The following is a 15,260-nucleotide window of genomic DNA, read 5'->3' on the forward strand; positions in this document are numbered from 1 at the left end:
TGTTAATGCAAGTGTAGCGAAATGCTTGTGCTTCTAGTTCCGACAATGCAGCAATATCCAACGAGTAATCGAACCTAACAATTTCACAACAATTACCTTATACACACACAAGTGTAAAGGAATGAATAAGAATATGTACATAAAAAAAATATATGAATGAGTGATGGTATAGAACGGCATAGGCAAGATGCAGTGGATGGTATAGAGTACAGTATATACATATGAGATGAGTAATGTAGGGTATGTAAACATTATATGAAGTGGCATGGTTTAAAGTGGCTAGTGATACATTTATTACATCAATTTTTCCAGTGGCTGGAGTTGAGTCAGTATGTTGGTAGCAGCCACTCAATGTTAGTGATGACTGTTTGACAGTCTGATGGCCTTGAGATAGAAGCTGTTTTTCAGTCTCTCGGTCCCTGCTTTGATGCACCTGTACTGACCTCGCCTTCTGGATGATAGCGGGGTGAACAGGCAGTGGCTCGGGTGGTTGTTGTCCTTGATGATCTTTTTCTTGTGACATCGGGTGGTGTAGGTGTCCTGGAGGGAAGGTAGTTTGCTGCGCCTTCTTCACCACGCTGTCTGTGTGTGTGGACCAATTCAGTTTGTCCATGATGTGTACGCTGAGGAACTTAACTTTCTACCCTCTCCGCTACTGTCCCGTCGATGTGGATAGGGAACGCACAATCCCTCTATCAGTGCTCAGACTGTCCGCAATAGGCTGAGAGAGGCTGAACTGAGGGCTTGTAGACCTGTTGTAAGGCAGGTCCTCACCAGACATCACCGGCAACAATGTTGCCTATAGGCTCAAACCCACCTTCGCTGGACCAGACAGGACTGGCAAAAAGTACTCTTCACTGACGAGTCTTGGTTTTGTCTCACCAGGGGTGATGATCAGAAGGAATGAGCGTTGCACTGAGGCCTGTACTCTGGAGCGGGATCGATGTGGAGGGTCCGTCATGGTCTGGGGCGGTGTGTCACAGCATCATCGGACTGAGCTTGTCATTGCAGGCAGTCTCAATGCTGTACATTACAGGGAAGACATCCTCCTACCTCATGTGGTATCCTTCCTGTAGGCTCATCCTGACATGACCCTCCAGCATGACAATGCCACCAGCCATACTGCTCGTTCTGTGCGTGGTTTCCTGCTAGACAGGAATGTCAGTGTTCTGACATGGCCAGCGAAGAGCCCGGATCTCTATCCCATTAAGCACGTCTCTGACCTGTTGGATCGGAGGGTGAGTGCAAGGGCCATTCCCCACAGAAATGTCCGGGAACTTGCAGGTGCCTTGGTGGAAGAGGAGGCAAATCCATGAGGAGGATATGCACTGCAGATACTGACTGTTACTTTTCATTTTGTTCAGTGACACATTATCCCATTTCTGTTCGTCACATGTCTGTGGAACTTGTTCAGTTTGTCTGTTGTTGAATCTTATGTTCATACAAATATTTAGACATGTTAAGTTTGCTGAAAATGAACACCTTTTACAGTGAGAGGACGTTTCCTTTTTTGTTGAGTTCACTATAGCTCTGCCACCAATTACAGAAGGAGATTCAACAGATTTTACATTCTTCTACTATGAAATGAAAACGGGAAAATCAAAGTAGAAGGCTTGCTGCGGCACCCTGTAGTTCTGTTCTTGAATGTCAATGATTACTGTACCTGAAAGGGACTGAGAATGACTAAGGAGGCTTTCACAAGAAAAGGACAGGGTTCTTATGTGACTAATGATTTCTAGTCACTTTTCAGCAGAAAACGATCCAGAAGTGTTCACTTAAGTTCAGACCCGTTCTTGGACATGTTCTTACCAACAAAAGTGGCACCAGTAAGCACTTGTAACAAGTGAGTATGTACAGTAGTTGTCTCCAAGCAGGTGTGGCCTCTCTCTGGCCTCTGTGTATCCCTGCTGAGAAACACCTGTAAAAGACTTGAAGAAAAGGTTGCTATTAGATATCCAGCATTTTAGGGGTTGTCATCCCCTCTTCTGAAACGGCAGGGTAGCCTAGTGGTTAGAGCGTTGGACTAGTAACCGGAAGGTTGCAAGTTCAAACCCCCCAAGCTGACAAGGTACAAATCTGTCGTTCTGCCCCTGAACAGGCAGTTAACCCACTGTTCCTAGGCCGTCATTGGAAATAAGAATTTGTTCTTAACTGACTTGCCTAGTTAAATAAAGGTAAAATAAAAACTTTAGGTCTTCAAGAGAGGAGCCATTAGCTGTTCACTGTGGTCAATGAGGCAGGTCCACATTAACCAACCCCCACAGGCCTGGAGCCAAGCCCATCCTCTCAGCTCTGATAATTATCGGTGGGGTGTGTATGTATAATCACTCTCATCATGGTCCATAAATGAGGTGGTGCAGAGTGTGTCACAATCCAGGCTTTGTTTTCGCAGAGGCAGAAATCTGAGTACATTTTTATCCTTTGGAAAATGTGCCATTCAACAAACCTTTTAGTGAGGAGTTGAGATGCTTGATTCATCTTTTTGCTAACCTTCGTCTCACTGTGGTGAACTATGGCTGTGACGTCAGTCAGTTAGCAAAGTGGTCAGCTTGTCAAACTGGCTGTGTGACACACAGGAGGGCTGTAAATGTGCCTGTCCCTGTATGTAAAGGGCTGGGTGCGTGCACACACACACACACACACACACACACACACCAATCCTCTCACCTGGTGTGTGTGTGGTGTTCAGGGGGCCGGTGACGGATATGAATCTTCCGAGGAAAGCGCCAGGGAGGTTTAATTTATGACTCCAGTAAAGGGATTTATACCTCCCTATAAAATACAAGTACACCATTACTAATGTGGGGTAATTGTGTAAGTGACATGCAGGGACAGAGAGTGTGTGTGTTGCGTGCATTCTTGCCTGTGTGTTTGTGTGAGAGAGAAGGAGAGCATATGACCATAGATTAGACATTTTGTGTGCTTCAATTACAATTTCTCCTGTTATAATGTCGTTGTGTAGTATTCATGTCAGTTGGGGTGAGCCAAATGTCACATTCTAGTTGGGGTGAAAGGCAGTTCACAACATTAAAGGTCAACGGTCATGCTGTGATAATGACCATAATTCTATGCTCCCTAACAGGGTGTCCCCACTGCAAGAACGCTGTCCCTCATTTCACCACTGCAGCAGATCTCTTTAAAGAGGACCGCAAGGTGAGCCTTCCTCCAGCCCTCTCCTGAATCTCTTTTCTCTTTCTTAATGTACTGATGATGACACTACTACTCATTTAGATGGCCCTCTCTGACGCTACTGTACTGCTCATTTTGATGGCCCTCTCTGACACTACTACTCATTTAGATGGCCCTCTCTGACACTACTGTACTGCTCATTTAGATGGCCCTCTCTGACACTACTACTCATTTTGATGGCCCTCTCTGACGCTACTACTCATTTTGATGGCCCTCTCTGACACTACTGTACTGCTCATTTAGATGGCTCTCTCTGACACTACTGCTCATTTAGATGGCCCTCTCTGACACTACTACTCATTTTGATGGCCCTCTCTGACGCTACTACTCATTTTGATGGCTCTCTCTGACACTACTACTCATTTTGATGGCCCTCTCTGACACTACTACTCATTTAGATGGCCCTCTCTGACACTACTACTCATTTTGATGGCTCTCTCTGACACTACTACTCATTTTGATGGCCCTCTCTGACACTACTACTCATTTAGATGGCCCTCTCTGACACTACTACTCATTTAGATGGCCCTCTCTGACACTACTACTCATTTAGATGGCCCTCTCTGACACTACTACTCATTTAGATGGCTCTCTCTGACACTACTACTCATTTAGATGGCTCTCTCTGACGCTACTGTACTGCTCATTTAGATGGCCCTCTCTGACACTACTACTCATTTTGATGGCCCTCTCTGACACTACTACTCATTTAGATGGCCCTCTCTGACGCTACTGTACTGCTCATTTTGATGGCCCTCTCTGACACTACTACTCATTTAGATGGCCCTCTCTGACACTACTACTCATTTAGATGGCTCTCTCTGACACTACTACTCATTTAGATGGCCCTCTCTGACGCTACTGTACTGCTCATTTTGATGGCCCTCTCTGACACTACTACTCATTTAGATGGCCCTCTCTGACACTACTACTCATTTAGATGGCTCTCTCTGACACTACTGTACTGCTCATTTTGATGGCCCTCTCTGACACTACTACTCATTTAGATGGCCCTCTCTGACACTACTACTCATTTAGATGGCTCTCTCTGACACTACTGTACTGCTCATTTAGATGGCCCTCTCTGACACTACTACTCATTTAGATGGCTCTCTCTGACACTACTGTACTGCTCATTTAGATGGCCCTCTCTGACACTACTGTACTGCTCATTTAGATGGCCCTCTCTGACACTACTGCTCGTTTAGATGGCCCTCTGACACTACTGCTCGTTTAGATGGCCCTCTGACACTACTGCTCGTTTAGATGGCCCTCTGACACTACTGCTCGTTTAGATGGCCCTCTGACACTACTGCTCGTTTAGATGGCCCTCTCTTACACTACTGCTCGTTTAGATGGCCCTCTGACACTACTGCTCGTTTAGATGGCCCTCTCTGACACTACTGCTCGTTTAGATGGCCCTCTCTGACACTACTGCTCGTTTAGATGGCCCTCTCTGACACTACTGCTCGTTTAGATGGCCCTCTCTGACACTACTGCTCGTTTAGATGGCTCTCTCTGACACTACTGCTCGTTTAGATGGCCCTCTCTGACACTACTGCTCGTTTAGATGGCCCTCTCTGACACTACTGCTCGTTTAGATGGCCCTCTCTGACACTACTGCTCGTTTAGATGGCCCTCTCTGACACTACTGCTCGTTTAGATGGCCCTCTGACACTACTGCTCGTTTAGATGGCCCTCTGACACTACTGCTCGTTTAGATGGCCCTCTGACACTACTGCTCGTTTAGATGGCCCTCTCTGACACTACTGCTCGTTTAGATGGCCCTCTCTTACACTACTGCTCGTTTAGATGGCCCTCTGACACTACTGCTCGTTTAGATGGCCCTCTCTGACACTACTGCTCGTTTAGATGGCCCTCTCTGACACTACTGCTCGTTTAGATGGCCCTCTCTGACACTACTGCTCGTTTAGATGGCCCTCTCTGACACTACTGCTCGTTTAGATGGCTCTCTCTGACACTACTACTCGTTTAGATGGCCCTCTCTGACACTACTACTCATTTAGATGGCTCCTTCTCCCTCTTTTAACTCTAATACCCGCTGACTCCCTGACTCAGTCACGCTTTCCAGTTGTTAACAAGATCCTCCCTAGCTGTCTGACTCATCTGTTCTCAAATATATACACACGCACACACACACTCTAACACAAACTCCTTGAACAACAGTGGAACGTGCATTGCTGCACTCTCAGCTTAGCATTGTTAATCATTATAACACTCTAAATGACCACAAACACAAAGAAGGTGAAGTGTTGTTGGAATAAATTACTTGAATACATCATGTGTAATGGTTGTGACACTCTTTCTTAATCCAGCAAAGCTCTTTGGTATTTGGCATGCATATCTTTCATTATTCATATTGTTGGAATGTGGATATCAATCTCTGATGATAACATTAGAAACATTTACTAAATCACTGAATGTGTGAGGTAACTCTTTATTCTGGTCTTAATGCTGTAAGTATTGATATGTCAAGGGAATAGTTATTGTTGTTCAGAATCAGATCTGCAATGTTCATTGTCAGCCCAGAATGTGTCTGATTGGTGAATCGCTCTGCTGTGGATCAGCACAGCCACCCAACCTAGGTCCAAGAATTAGTGTCTTTATTCCAGACGCACGCAAAGCACCATCACCATCTACTGGCTCTCTGATTATAGGCCAGATCCCATTCACGGGGTGGGGTTGAAACAAGTCACTCTCTAATGTGTCCGTTCCGTCACTGAGACTCAGGTCCAGAGGAGAGCTGTTGTCTGCAACGCTGCTTGTCTGAAGGATCTCCTGTGTCAACGCCGAGTAAACAACACTGAGAACAGATTCAGATGTCTGCAGGTGGGGTGTGGTGTTGCAACCTCCATTTCACTGTCACAATAAGAGTTTGGGGGAGAACAAATGCTCAAAAGCTCTGTGTAGCCAGGGCTGGCGGGAGGCAGGGCAGGGATGCTGTAGTGGTTGTGTGAGGAGCAAGGATGTCCAATGCACATATCCACAGAAGGGACTTCTCTTAACATCCCCAACTACTTCTCATGCTCCTTCTTCTCCCTCTCTGTCCCTGGGTTTTGGAGGAGGTAGAGGAGTGAAAGAAGAGCAGCTCATTCAGCCCTGCTCACTATTTATAGTGTAAAGCATAAGCCCCAGTCAGTGTATTGGCACTGTGCAGGAGTAGATGTGGATAACAGTGTCGTCAGGACCAGTGTCACAGTACTCCTTAGTATCGTGGCAAGGACACTTTTGGAAAACGGCCCTGATGTTGGAAACAAACATTGTGACATTTAGACATTTTTAGTCGGTTAGCAGATGTTCTTATCAAGAGTGACTTGCTCAAGGGCACATCGACAGATTGCTCAGGGATTTGAACCAACAACCTTTCGGTTACTGGCCCAACGCTCTTAACCGCTAGGCTACCTGCCAACCTCCAACCCATTCTGTTGTCATCCAGAGTCACGTATTTATTTTCCAACCATTAGAACACAATATTTGACTCGCAGCAGCAGGAGGTTTTTAAAGGACCGGTTTGATCTGCTTCCTTTTTTTTCATTTTTGCCATGGAAAAAATATTGTCATACTGGTATGGTCACAGCCCTATATCAGTCTATTGGGCTACTTCTCTGCCTTGTTTACCCAAGACAAACAGCACCAGCTTAGCTCTGGCTTTGAAGAACACCCCAATTAAACACCACATACGGTATTGTATAAAAGAGAAAGGAGGAATAGGGAAGAATAAGTGGGCTATCAGTGTGCATGCAGAGGCTTTGTACAATGCAAGCAATGTTCTTTTTCTGATTCAACTGAATGTCAGCATATTATATATAAAAAGAGGAGGCTGGCCGGAATCACGTCTTACAAAAATGTAAGTTGTAATTTTGATGAGAACACTAGTGATTCGTGAAGTGGTGGAATTGGCTTTTTGATACAGCAGCCTAATAACCTCCTTATGCAGGGTGGATTTTTCTGCTACACACAAACACACACACTGTCATTAATTAGTACCTCAGGTAGATAGTCCACAAGTGATTTTCCTACTCTGGAAGACATGCATGTGTGACTTGATGTGAATACTTACGTTAGCTCCCCAAGCTAGTGCCTTAGCTTTGGCTCTGTAGGCTGACACAGTCCTGTGGCGCACAGAAGATCCTGGTTCGAACCCAGTCACACACATTGCTGCCTGTCTTCTTTAAGCACAATATGAAGTGTCTCTAAAGCCTTGTTCACACTGCACAAAGCTCAAATCAGTTGTTTTTCAAATCCGTTTTGGAATACTGACTGTCCAAACCGCAAGTTACAGGTGACCAAATTGGATTTGTGTCTTCAGACTGTAGTAATTTGCAGACATGGCTACGCTAGTTGTCATGGTAATAACAGCGTAAAAACCACTTGTAGGCATATGAATCAGATTTCACCGTTAGACACAAGTCACATGACCAGGAATCAGATTTGTGTTATCAGATTTTAAAGCACCTACAAAGGTGTTTTGAAATGTAGCTTGAAATATCTGATTTTTTGTGAGTTTTGGCTGTTCAGAATGCAGGGAAAAAAATCATTTTGAAGTGGATATGCAAAAAAAATGAATTTAAGTCAATTCAAACTGCCGGTGTGGACAAGGATTTAAATACTTCCAACTGTCCTCTACACAGTATCTCTCAATGCTCATTGTTGAAGCTCTTGTGTTGTGATCAATGAGATGTTGTTGGAGATCTTATTAACCAGAGGGAATCAATAACTGCATTGGCCAGAAACCTTTGGAAAAACAATCCTTTTACAACATCATTCTCCTCATGTCAATTTACTTCAACTCTGATTGATCGTACTGGGCTGAGTCTGTGTGTCAGTCTGTTGTACAGTAAGTGATGGTATGGTGCTGCTGTAAGAGACCGGGTATGGGGAAAAGCTACGTACTGCAATACACGCATCCACTGTTTCTAAGCAGGTGCTGGAGATCAAAATGTATATATTCATGTAAATGTTCAGACACATGCATATTTGATGTTCCTATGTGCCTGGCTGACAATGTTTCAACCTTTTGGTCTTAAAAACATAATCTAGGTCAGTGCTTCCCAACTCCAGTCCTCGAGTACCTTCCAACAGTACACATTTTTGTCGTACCCCCAGACAACAACAAAAAACACCTGATTAAACTCATTGAGGGCTTGATGATTAGTTGAATCTGGTGTGTTTGTCCAGGGTTACAATACTGTTGGGAGGACTGGAGTTGGGAAACAGTAAAAATACCCCTTTGACGTTGAAAATGGCAAGAGACCTCTCTGATCTGTGAGATACCTCTTATGTTGACAGGTTTCTTATTGGCCATGCAGACACACACAACACTCTAAGAAGTGTAACCATTCATCTGTGTTTTGACAGTAATGCTGAATCCTTCCATTTATGTTTTCACTCACTGAACAGAGCGTGTTAGACAACGGCTTTAATCATTTAAATAATGTATTTTTAAATGTCTGAGATGAGCGTTTCATGTTATTATTATGTAGGCGACATGTCAGAGGATTCACCTGTCTGAGCAACACGTCAAACTGTCCAATTAGTTTAGCCTCACCGAGACATCAATCATTTACATATTCAACATATTGGTCCTCAGGTGACTGATGGTGGTTACTTGATGGTGACAAGCTCAATGTGCTGCGTGGTGTCTCAAACGGCACCTTATTCCCTTTCAAAAATAGTGCACTACATAGGGAATGGGATGCCATTTGAGACACGGCAGCTGACATTTGAGCCATCCAGAAGGACAAGCCGAGCAGAGGGAGGGGGTGAGCTATGTTTCAGAGAGATGGTATTTACGGCTCATTTGTGCTGTTTTTTTTCTGACTGCCATGCTGCGACAGCCCCGACATAAATCTCTTTTGTTGTTTTTATGTAGGAGTGATTGGTTTTCTTTTCCCGCCCACTCTTAATGGTCTAGCTTGATAGGAATGTATTAGGCATTTTTCTTAAAGGGGATGTTCAGTATTTTACTTTATTTTATTTAACTAGGCAAGTAAGTTCAGAACTAATTCTTATTTACAATGACGGCCTACACCGGCCAAACCTGGACGACGCTGGGCCAGTTGTGCGCCGCCCTATGGGACTCCCAATCACGGCTGGTTGTGATACAGCCTGGAATCGAACCAGGGTGTTTGTAGTGATGTCTCTAACGCTGAGATGCAGTGCCTTAGATCGCTGCGCCACTCGGGAGCCCCAATGGTAGATGGTTCCTCACCCTAAAATGTGTCTATGGGACAGGAGAAACTGTTATCCATGTTATGGTTTTATTTAAACAGCCATTACAAACTTACACCACACAGCTCTGGGTTAAAGGGAACGTTTGATATTTAGCTCAGTTGCTAGCTAAAATGGCTATCTAAAAATCTATAGGAGTGATGGGGGCAAATGAGCAGGTGAGGAACCATCTAACAATAAGTGTTGAACTGAACTTCCCCTTTAACCCAGTTGGCTTTGCAGGCTGAATTTGAGAATGTGCCGGGAATCAATGCGGACGCAGAACAGCTCAGTCGGTGCCAAAGTAGCCGTGTCGAAATAATTTACTGTAAATGTCCACTTTCTTGTTGTGAATAACTTTGTGGTATTTTACAACATGCACCATTTTACCCTAGTAGGCTTGTTCATTGTCCAGCGCATATGGCAACAAAAATGTAAACGCTTTAGAACAATCATAATGCTTTTAACCGCTCATGAAATTTGTTTCAAAGAAATGCAATACAATCCTACACATCCATGAGGTTCTTATGCAACTGACCATTGTCTAAACTAGTTGTGGTTGCTGTTACAGATTTGAGTTCTGTGGATGACAATATCATGTTGAAGCTACAGTAAGCTACTATATGCTTTGTCCCTCAGATTGCCTATGCTGCTGTGGACTGCACTAAAGGACCAAACCAAGAACTGTGCAAGCAGGAGGGTGTGGAGGGCTACCCCACGTTCAACTACTACAACTATGGGAAGTTTGCAGAAAAATACAACGGAGAACGAGGGGTAAGTGACATCTTCTGCCGAGTCCCCAACAACCGGTTGTTCCGGTTTTCACGGGAAATGGAAAGAGTCTGTGATGCGACTTCCGCTTTTGGATGGTGACACTCCATTTTAGCTGCTCCTCCATGTTTACTGGATTGGTTAAACAGTTTAGAAGAGAACCTCCCCCAAAATTATTTTAATGGGTTACAATTCATATAAGGAAATCAGTCAATTGAAATAAATTCATTAGGGACTAATCTATGGATTTCACATGACTGGGAATACAGATATGCATCTGATCACAGATAGGTAGGGGTGTGGATCAGTATCTGCTGACCACCATTTGCCTCATGCAGCGTGACACATCTCCTTCACGTGGAGTTGATCAGGCTGTTGATTGTGGCCTGTGGAATGTTGTCCACCTCCTCTTCAATGGCTGGGCGAAGCTGCTGTATATTTGCGGGAACTGGATAATGCTGTCGCACATGTTGATCCAGAGCATCCCAAATATATAAAAAAGGTTCCAGGAATTGTGTACCGATCCTTGTGACATGGGGCCGTGCATTAGGTGATGGCGGCAGATGAATGGTACGACAATGAGCCTCGGGATCTCGTCACTGTATCTCTGCATTCAAATTGCCATCGATAAAATGCAATTGTGTTCGTTGTCTGTAGCTTATGCCTGCCCATACCATAACCCCACCTCCACCATGGGGCGCTGTTCACAATGCAAACCCACAGTTTCATCAGCTGTCCAGGTGGCTGGTCTCAGACGATCCCGCAGGTGAAAAAGAAGGATGTGGAGGTCCTGAGCTGGTGAACATTCCTGCAGTCAGCATGCCAATTGCACACTCCCTCAAAACTTGAGACATCCGTTGCATTGTGTTGTGATACAACTGCACATTTTAGTGGACTTTTATTGTCCCCAGCACAAGGTGCACCTGTGTAATCATGTTTCATCAGCTTCTTGATATGTCACACCTGCCAGGTGGATGGATTATCTTGGCAAAGGAGAAATGTTCACTAATAAGCAACTTTGTGCATTTTAGAGAAATAAGCTTTTTGTGCGTATTGAACATTTCTGCAATCTTTTATTCCAACTCATTAAACATGGGACCAACTCTTTACATGTTTCATTTTATGTTTTTGTTCAGTGTAGTTTCAGGCATTTCTTTTGATCCTGCTACGCTAGGTTATCGTCTTAGTGCCCTACTAAAATATAATTTATACACTTTTGTTGTCCTTCTTACCTTTGAATATGGAATCTTGTCAACTTTCACAATTTCTATACTCTCTGTATTTACAAATTCTGCCTTATAATACATTTACACCGTTAACCTCTACATCTTTATAACAGGCCTCTCCTGTCTTCCTCTCCCCAGGAGGCGGGGTTTATAGGTTTCATGCGCAGCCTGCGGGGGCGGGACCAGGGCAAGAGGAAGGAGGAGCTTTAAGGCAGGGTGTGGTGAGGAGGAGGAGCCTGTCGTTGCACTGTGACCCTGGACAGGGGCCTCTTAGCACTGACATCTAGTGATGTCATCATGATCTGACATCACGGGGCGGGGACTTGTGAACCTCAGCGTTTCAGCGAAAGGCTTTTTTTTATACTGATATAGATCGATCATGTGATCAGCTTTGTAATAACAGTGGGATTACCTACCGTGTGACCACTTGAGACCATTTTTTTTTCTTGATAAAAAAACAAAAGAAAACATGAAAATGTTGCCCAAATACTGTGACTGCATTTGTGAAAAGCTACACCTTATACTGTATCTATGCAATACCGGACCCTCCCTTTCAGATCCACTCTTGTGTGGTTGGTTGGTGGCTGTACTGGTGGTTGGATGGTGGGGAAACCACCTACAGTACTGTACATCACAGGGACCATCACTATAGTCCTACCAGTCACTACATCCTTGTTCATTCACCTCAAGAGGAATACAATCTAAGCATACAACTGTTTGTTTCAATATAACTCTTTCAATACTTGTGTACATACCTGTCTATTAGGTATGGGTTTGTTTCAGGATGATCAGGATCTAATAGCTATAACTGTGGCCTTTTTAATAAATATGTATGAAAGCTAATCACTCAGCGCAGAGTCAGACAGATAGTAGGGTAGTGAATGATACGAGGCCCTAAAACATAAAGCTCTTATGTGTGTTGAAGCCTGGTGCTTCTGTTTTTTTCCACGTGTTTCCAAGTCAGCGATGAGAGAAAGAGATGACAAATCAGACACAAACGTAAGATGACCCAAATAAATTAGAATTATTATGTTACTGTGCTGAACCTGGGGGCAGCAGGGTAGCCTAGAGGTTAGAGCATTGGACTAGTAACCAAAAGGTTGCAAGTTCAAATCCCCGAGCTGACAAGGTAAAAATCTGTCGTTCTGCCCCTGAACAAGGCAGTTAACCCACTGTCATTGAAAATAAGAATTTGTTCTTAACCAACTTGCCTAGTTAAATAAAGGTCAAATACATTTAAAAAAAACTCCAGACGTCAATGATTTACAGAAGCCTCCTGTTGTCGTAGTGATATTATTTTTTACTGTAGACATGTTGGTTGTCGTGCAACTATGGGGCACAACAGACGGGGTTGTTGACAACATGTAAACTTTATTTTGTGTCCAATGTTTATTGAAAACAAATACATTTGAACAATGAGCAATTGTCTCTCAAAAACATTGTTGCATTTGTTGGTTAGCTAGCTAGCAAATGTTTTGCCACATTAGCGTAGACGTGACATTAGTCAAAACACCTCAAAACGAGACATGGTATCAAGAACAAGATAAAACTAGCTGAAACGAGCCACCTATGATTCCCAATGTGGCAGCTTCTTGTCATTGTTGCTAGCCATCCAGAATCACAACAGCATACAGACTTCTGACCCATTGAAGTGTGCACATAATTTCCATGTCAGCTAACCCATCTCTTGTCCTGCATTCCTTTTAGTGTTACTGAGATGCATCTAAAAAACAGTTTTGCCTCTTGCAAGTGTTTTTCCATGATATCATCGAAGACCAATTCAAAACAAAGCCCTTGGAAAAGATATGGGGCCAAATATGGTCATTAATGTGCCATTTCCACAGGAACAAGACTGCGCCAGTCCCTCCCTTTTTGTCTCTAGCAATCAGAACCAGTCAGCTCAATATCAGGAGTCATATGGGATTATGATTAGAAAAGATCCAGGATATCAGTTCCATCTGAACAAAGTCAGGAATCCAAGAGCATATTGCCTCTGTGTGTGTGTCTCTGTCCTCGTCTGAGAAATGTTATCCCCTATGTCCCAGGACATCCAAATGGATGACTTCAGATTTCACAGTGCAGAGGTGTGTGAGAAAGTCTATGGACATCCTTAACACCTCCGCCACACACACACACACACACCACCCGAGCTTGGCACCATCATCAATACCGGAGCCATTATCTTTGTGGCGACTTTAAGGCTGTGTGTTTTTAACTCCCCGGCTTACGCCGCTATAAATATTTAAAGGCCTATCTGTAGCTGAACTTGTGTTTTATTATTCAGGAGTTTGGTTCCTTTCATTATTGAATAAGGTTCTCAGGGATAGCGAAAACACAATTAAAGGGAACTAGCTTGTTGTATTAATTTGCGTTGCAGTTAGATGGTTTTGAGCTCTAGAGTCTCCACATTTAAAATAATTGTTTACATTTGTCTTGTATGGAAAAATAACTAAATGTATAGATCAATGGTCCAGTTTACTTTTCCTGTTTGAAGTAATGGAAGGAAGTATTAAATAAAACATGTTGTGCAGATGGGGGTTAATGAACTGACTAATACTGTACATTGTTTGGGTTTCTAAATGGATTAGTTGCAAATGAAAAGTCTTAAATGAACTGCAGACTGACATAGAACACAGTCTCCAATCAATGTTACCATAACATTTCTGCATCATGCAAAACTAGCTGCGACATCGCAGAACGTTGGGAGAATGCTTTACTGTATGGAGCTGGATTTTGACACACATGCTGTTTTTTTAGATGTTCAGTTTTCTTTCTGTTGGGATGATTTGCTTTGACTTTTGTTTCTGCAGTGCAAGGCCTACTCAGTGCTATCAAATGGTTAAAGACTTGACAAACTTATCATAAAGACCACCTTTGTCTCATCCCAAAGCCCTCATATTGTGTGGAAACTGTCACATCTATGCATAGAGGTCATTGTCGCCTTGGTTGACTTTCTGTGCCCAGCCATATGTACAGTTTTGCCCTTCGAATGAGGACCTTGCTAAAATAAAAACTCAAACATTTCCAAGATACTGTCATGTTCTCATTTTCAATGATTTATAATCTTTGCAAAATCTCCTTTAATTTTTACTTTAATGCAATGGCTAAGTATTACAATTTACTTATAGATACTTATAGATAGTGAAGAATCCCATGTAGCATAAAGTCCGGAGATAGTGAAAGCCAAGAAGACTGGGATTTTTTTGTGTCCAAAGTTTGTTTGTGCAAGTATGTTCAACCTATGTCCTGTGAGATCCTAAACACTGATTGCAGCTGATCTCTTGTTTTTGTTTAGTTACTTACAAACTCAGCCAGAGCAATAGTGTCCAAAGCAGACACGAAACACTGGACAGCCAACATGAAATTAAATAAATGGAGTTTGATGTCAGGGGTCAGCGGCTTGATTGACATAACCGGTGAAGTCCCAGATCTGTTTGTTTCCCAAACAACGTTTGGCATTAGAATTCCACAAGGACTTGGCAAGACAGCACAGGCAGATCTGGGACCTAGGCCTAGTGAAAGCTGTTTTGAACCCTCTCACCCCCCCTGTCTGGGGTCTGGCCTGGTTCTCCATCATCCAGTCGGGAAGACAAATAGACCTGTAGCGGCTCTCAGCAGAACTGACACCCAGGAGTTTGTGACTAGAGCCTGGGCTGGAAGAGAATGGCGATATGTCCTAAATAAAAAATACCTCTCTCCTCAGGCAGAGGTACCATCGTATCACTTATTTTATTATTTAACCTTTATCACTACAGAGTTCTTAACTGTTAAACTTGACTAATAACAGTCTAAAAACCTAGACTCAGTTTTAACTTTGGTTTCTTTAAGACTATATGTGTAGGG

General features: G+C 43.4%; 1 protein-coding gene across 1 annotated transcript in view; it reads left to right on the forward strand.

Moving 5' to 3' along the window:
- LOC110501807 (protein disulfide-isomerase A5) overlaps positions 1 to 14,445 on the forward strand; it is a 78,513-nt gene extending 64,068 nt beyond the window's left edge. Inside the window, exons 15-17 of the mRNA XM_036959223.1 lie at positions 3,083 to 3,153; positions 10,060 to 10,194; positions 11,556 to 14,445. Coding sequence (XP_036815118.1) covers positions 3,083 to 3,153; positions 10,060 to 10,194; positions 11,556 to 11,627 — 278 coding nt within the window. The 3' untranslated portion in view covers positions 11,628 to 14,445. The remainder of the gene's footprint in view (positions 1 to 3,082; positions 3,154 to 10,059; positions 10,195 to 11,555) is intronic.
- Positions 14,446 to 15,260: the final 815 nt, after the last annotated feature.

Source organism: Oncorhynchus mykiss, chromosome 22 (assembly GCF_013265735.2).
Source record: "Oncorhynchus mykiss isolate Arlee chromosome 22, USDA_OmykA_1.1, whole genome shotgun sequence".
NCBI classification, from domain to species: Eukaryota; Metazoa; Chordata; class Actinopteri; order Salmoniformes; family Salmonidae; genus Oncorhynchus; species Oncorhynchus mykiss.